Source organism: Sinocyclocheilus anshuiensis, unplaced genomic scaffold (assembly GCF_001515605.1).
Source record: "Sinocyclocheilus anshuiensis isolate Anshui unplaced genomic scaffold, SAMN03320099.WGS_v1.1 scaffold1544, whole genome shotgun sequence".
In the NCBI taxonomy this organism is placed as follows: domain Eukaryota; kingdom Metazoa; phylum Chordata; class Actinopteri; order Cypriniformes; family Cyprinidae; genus Sinocyclocheilus; species Sinocyclocheilus anshuiensis.
In genome coordinates, this window is record NW_015555802.1 from 196,284 (window position 1) to 202,030 (window position 5,747).

Consider the following 5,747-nt stretch of genomic DNA (forward strand, 5'->3'; position numbering starts at 1 on the left):
ACTGAGAGGCCCCGGTTTAGTGTCGGCTTGCTAGAAACTTCTCCAGAGTGTCCGTACTGTAGACCCAGTCGAGCTCCTCCGTCCCTTCGGCAGCCAGACGTGGCGGAATGTCTGGCGCCAGGCCCTCACTCGATGAATCCGTGAGAACCGTTAGAGGGCTGGGTTCCATAAACCTCCTTCAGGAAGGATGGGGCTTCCGCAACGTTCCTGTTTCAAGTGGAACAGGTACGTTTACCCAGTGTTATCCAATCTCACTGAGTGGGTAGCGCTATGACAACAGTGACTGGTCTGAAGGATGCGTACTTTCATGTGTCGATCCTTTTGCGCCACAGACCATTTGTGTGGTTCGCGTTCGAAGGATGAGCATATCAGTACGAGGTCCAAAAAGGGATACAGGTGGCTCGCACAGGGCACTGGAAGGTGCAGCATCCATGGCGCTTTGGTAGGGATCCCAATTCGTCGGTCACCGACGTGACTCGGAGTGACCGGCCTTTTTATGCTCACCCTGTGATCAGCGGCAGCTTGATGCAATCATCACATGCCAATTTGCATTGGCTCATTTAGTTTACACTCGAAGTGGATTGGTCTCTCTAAGTGAGATCCCAATTCGTCGGTCACCGACGTGATGTCTCCGTTCTCTCCTTCAGGGAACGAGGGTTACATACATAACCGAGACATTTCGCTTTCACAACGAAACACACAGCGCCTTCACGACATGGCGGCAACAACAATACTACAGCGAGAATAAAAGTTACGCCTTCTTTCTTTGCGTCATGGTACTCTCGTGAACGCGAGTCAAAGACTGACACGGAAGAGAATAAATTGTTGAATAAAGTCATTATTTTTGCTTTCTTTGTGCACAAAAAGTCTTCTCATAGCTTCATAAAATTACGGATTTGGAACGACATGAGGGTGAGTAATTAATGATAGAATAACAGCAGCGTGAACTGATGGCGATATCTATGGACTTTTTAAAAGTAATCAGCTAACCTAGCTAGTTGTTTTCATTGTTGCCATTTTATTTAATTTTAATGTCCAAATGTTAGTGAGAAGAAGAAAAACAAAAAGGCATCTTGAGTAAAACAGCTCCATATTTAACGAAGCACATACAAAAAGACCTAAACCGGAAACCATGCAATCCTTTTTACAGAATACGTAAAAGACGTTTGTTGTGCATAACCCCATTTATTAAATTCCACTTCCTGTCACTCAATTCAAATTCAAATTCACTTCAAACACTCATGGACTGAAACAGAGCCAATTCTTACTGTTCTGAATTTCGCCCAATTCAGACCTCCATCAAAATAATATTTTACATCCCAAGCCACGAAAAACAATCCAAGGGGTAAATAATCACAACTGACACAGTAATTAAAAGCCTCTTTTGTATATGTTTAGCTGTGCTAAGGTAATCAGTAATGGCTGTTGTCGGGTCTAGGCACGTTCTGTTAGTACTGGATGGTAAATTAAAAGCTATTAAGTTTTACAATCCTGTGGGACAAGGATACTTAATGACCTTCGACCTAAGAAAAACACTATCATTAAGCTTTACATAAACATGTGCTCACTGCTTCTGGGTTCCACCGCGAAGCTGCACGTATGGGACCAGCTGTAGCAGCAGATGTACTGCACTCGGCCAGTTGACCTGATTTCTGAAATCACAGCTCTGGGCCTCACATTCCTCAAAGGTGAACTGGTACAAAGACCTGGAGTCCTCAAATACATTGTTCTGCTCCACTGGACACAACAGGGGAACAAGAGGGTTAAACATCTGACACAAAGCAGTCTAGACAAAGCTTATGTACATTTTCTTTTCTGCTCAGGCACCTCATAGGGAGCCAGGCTTATAATATAATAAATAAATCATCCAAACTCTACCGCATCTGCTTGTGCCTCCGATCCAATCATTCACAGTAACAGTATATCTGTGCACCTGAAAGCAGAATGCCCAAGTCCAGGAGAATGTTCCAAATTTTGGAAGCTATTGTCCTGTTCCTGATAAATTCACAACGATCCATCAGCCATTCCACCAGCTCCAGACCGATATATGTCCTCCTGAGAATGTGCCAGATGAAAACATGAAAACATTTTAGAGGTTCGTTTACTAAACAAAATAAAACCATTATGAATATAATTAAGCATTCAATAAATAAATAAACAACCAACCACTGGCCTGATTGTTTAAAAAAAGATATATAAACCACTTTTACATTTTTACACATTTGTATATATTTTTTTGTTTTGAAATATGTAGATTGACAAGGATTATTAATGTGACTTGGTAAATAAACTTGTAAATTCCAATCAGTTTCTCAGTCTAAAGTTACAAAGTTAATGTATGTAATATTTAATGATTGTGTGATGTACTGTGTATCCAAATGATTTTCTGTTGAATGATGTGTGGTATTTTGTACAAAGAAGTTTGATTTAAATAGTGAAGAATCTGAAATATATCTTATTTTATATAATAATATATGTTGTTTTTTTAAGATTATTCAAAATCCCAGAAACTTTTTATTTGGTTAAGGCTTTGCTTAGTTAAGCTGAATGTTTATGAATCTTTCAGTGTCAGACTTGTGGGCCCAACTATACGTGATACAATATGTGATACTTCATATTAAAGGCCCGTTCACACTAAAAACAACGATTATTATATTAGCGTCCACACCGATGATGTTAATGTTCTGTTTATAATAGCATGTTACAGTTATGTCGTCTGATGCTTTAAATGCTTGAGATCCTTAAATTCAGGTGAATTCTGATTGTTAATGTTTTTATATTACATCAGCAGGAAAAAAAAATTCTGAAACTGATTCCAATGATATCATTCCTCTGTGTCATTACAGTTATATTCTAGCTGTGGTGTGGACCTCCTTATTGTTATAGAATTAGATTATGGTATTTTTAAAAGTTTGCCTCAATTTCTAATAATTTTGTATACATGTTCATATAAAATGACTAAAGTCTCAAAACCAAAGAGATATTCTTTATCAAAGTTAAGACTCTGCCACGCCCCCCTAAAACGGCTCGTTCTAACACGCCCCCACATATCTACCTCACTATGTGGATCTACATTTCTTAATTTCATTCATGGTGATAACATGAAAAAAAGTTTTTTTTTTCTTTAAAGCAAATGTAGTTTAAGCATGTATGGTCCTGAAATACCCCAACAGAGTACAAGAGTTAAACTTTATAACTATAGTTATAAAGGACCTTTAGTGTGAATGGTCCTTAAGGCTATATTTTATACATAAATCATAAATTATTGCAATGAAACCTACCTGATGATTCTTGCCAGTTTAATATGTGCTTTCCAGTTATCCTGACCATTGGATAAGAAAGCATTCCTAAGTGCTCGGCCGGCACAAGGTACATTATTCTCACAAGCCTTCACAACACATAGAGAACATTCTTAAGTCATGACAAAACGGAAAGATTTTGGCAATAAAATTTTATAACGTTGTCAGGTCAGAATCAGAACAAGAGGGTCAGAAGTAAACAAGAACAAAATATTAAACACTATTTACTCAAAATATATAGAACATAAACTGTGTAAATACTCTTCATGTGTTTCCCATTATGTGTTTTTAATAATCTCGACCTCCCAGTTCGTTAGAAAGCTGTATCTTAACAGTTATATAACCTAAAACAAGTGCCGACAATAATTCCATTCTATCAATCAACTGAATTACACTTTGACACCAAACAACCAGATTTCCAAGTCATTGAAGGGCTGAAAGCAATAATGGGAGGTAAATGCCTGATATACCTTGTGTCTAGTCTGTCCTGCATTTGAACAGCAGATGGACTCAGGTGGCTGCTTCTGAGATATAATCTAGCAGGAAGAGAAAGAGGTTAAACATCTAAAAAACAATACAGCTCTTTGCCCTGGGACAATACGCTTTGTCTGCTGTATCTTATCTTAAATCAGCAGCGATGACAATTACATAAAACATTCATTCATATCAACATCATGTCTAGGTTTTCAACCACTTTTTTTTCACAAAATGTCAGTTTGTTGAAAGATCAGATTGGTTGAAACATCCACCTAACAGTGATAAGACCTGCGAGAACATACAGATTACAAAACAAATAGCCATATAAACAATAAAATTGTTATATTATCAAAAAATATATATTATCAAAACACAGGCAACAGAATTGTGAGATATACAGGTAGCTCCAAAGAAACCACAGTTAAACAAACAAAAGCAGCCTGTAGTGAAAGCCTGAGAGCTCCTTACTCATTGTGTACTTTAGCTAATTGACTCATATGGGATGTTGGGGAAACACACAGTGAAGTCATTTTTCTTGTCAGTGTAAACAGTAGCTCTAAACCCCATGTCTAGAATTTGTTGAAACAACCATAAAAAGACAGGGGCCATTTATTAATACTATTACATAATGCAGATATCTATAAGATATCTATAGATATACTGTATATATAACATACATTAGATTTATGGAGTGAGTCAAGAGGGTCATCATTATTTTGAGTACTTTTCCATTTGTACAAACAGATGTCAAAGATGTCAAGTTCTACTTTACTTTAGGAAAAGTATTGCTCTGTGAAAAAAGTGTGTTAAAAACATGCAAAATGCAATATTGAAATTATATTATCTTGTGTGTGTGACATTCTGTACTTCTAAAACCTAACTATACTAAACTAATAATTTCTTTATAATTATTAATACAATCGGTTTTATGATTTTAATTGCTCTCAAACTGCTGAAAATTCGGTTTTACCATCAAAGGAATAAATCACATTTTAAAATATATATAATAAAATAGAAAAACAGTTCTATTTTAGTATATATATTTCAGTATGTGCATTCTTGATCAAATAAATGCAGCCTTGGTGAGCATTTCTTAAAAAAAAAAAAAAACTTTTTTAAAATCTTACAGATAACAACCTAATCTGGTATACATACATAAATATAATGCATATACAGTATATATATATATATATATATATATATATATATATTAACATATAAAATATCTGAAATATCTTCTTGCACTGACAATGTCTTTGTATTTCAGAATCATCACCTCATTCAAGGTTTAAAATCCCATCCAACTGGTTTCCCTTTAACCAATCTCATATTACAGCCTGTCCAATTAAATGAATTAGTTCAGCTGTTCACAAAGTCACTGTTGGGAGCAATTTCCAAAACAAACTTTAAATAAATACCACAAGCACAATCAGAGCAAGTGTAGTCAGTTTGTAAATGCACTTACAACTTCCAGGTTCTTCTTAAACTGAGAGCCATTCTTCAGTAAGAGAGGAGGATCAGCTCTGCTCCTGTGATCTTCAAGGACTTTACTTATGAGACCCTTCACAGAAACAGTCGGACTCTCGTCCACCATCATCATCATCTCCACGTCCAGGAGAGTTAGCACAGGTTGGAAGTGAAAAGTTCGGATTCCCACATAGAAATCAGTGACGGATGTTTACAACAGGTGTGCACATGAAAGCGACAGTCGTCTATAACCAGAAAAAGTACAGGGATCGTTTACACACAGCAGACATCGTGACAATGGCAGACATGTGAGTAAACATAGGTGTGGGGTTGAAAAAGGTAGCATGTCATGTGACCTGAGTGGGCTGCACCTATGAGATCACTGATTACTGTTGTTTAGTGTTAACCTGAATTAAATGAATGAATTATTATTTATTTATTTTTTTTTATTTATTGTAACTGCATATGCCACTTTGGTAAACGGATAGTATATACTGTTATTAG

General features: G+C 36.4%; 1 protein-coding gene across 1 annotated transcript in view; it reads right to left on the minus strand.

Moving 5' to 3' along the window:
• LOC107674938 (rap guanine nucleotide exchange factor 5-like) overlaps positions 1-5,517 on the minus strand; it is a 53,202-nt gene extending 47,685 nt beyond the window's left edge. The window contains exons 1-5 of the mRNA XM_016469100.1: positions 5,242-5,517; positions 3,770-3,835; positions 3,282-3,388; positions 1,934-2,055; positions 1,569-1,737 (exon numbers count right to left, since the gene is read on the minus strand). Coding sequence (XP_016324586.1) covers positions 1,569-1,737; positions 1,934-2,055; positions 3,282-3,388; positions 3,770-3,835; positions 5,242-5,379 — 602 coding nt within the window. The 5' untranslated portion in view covers positions 5,380-5,517. The remainder of the gene's footprint in view (positions 1-1,568; positions 1,738-1,933; positions 2,056-3,281; positions 3,389-3,769; positions 3,836-5,241) is intronic.
• Between the last annotated feature and the right edge of the window lie 230 nt (positions 5,518-5,747).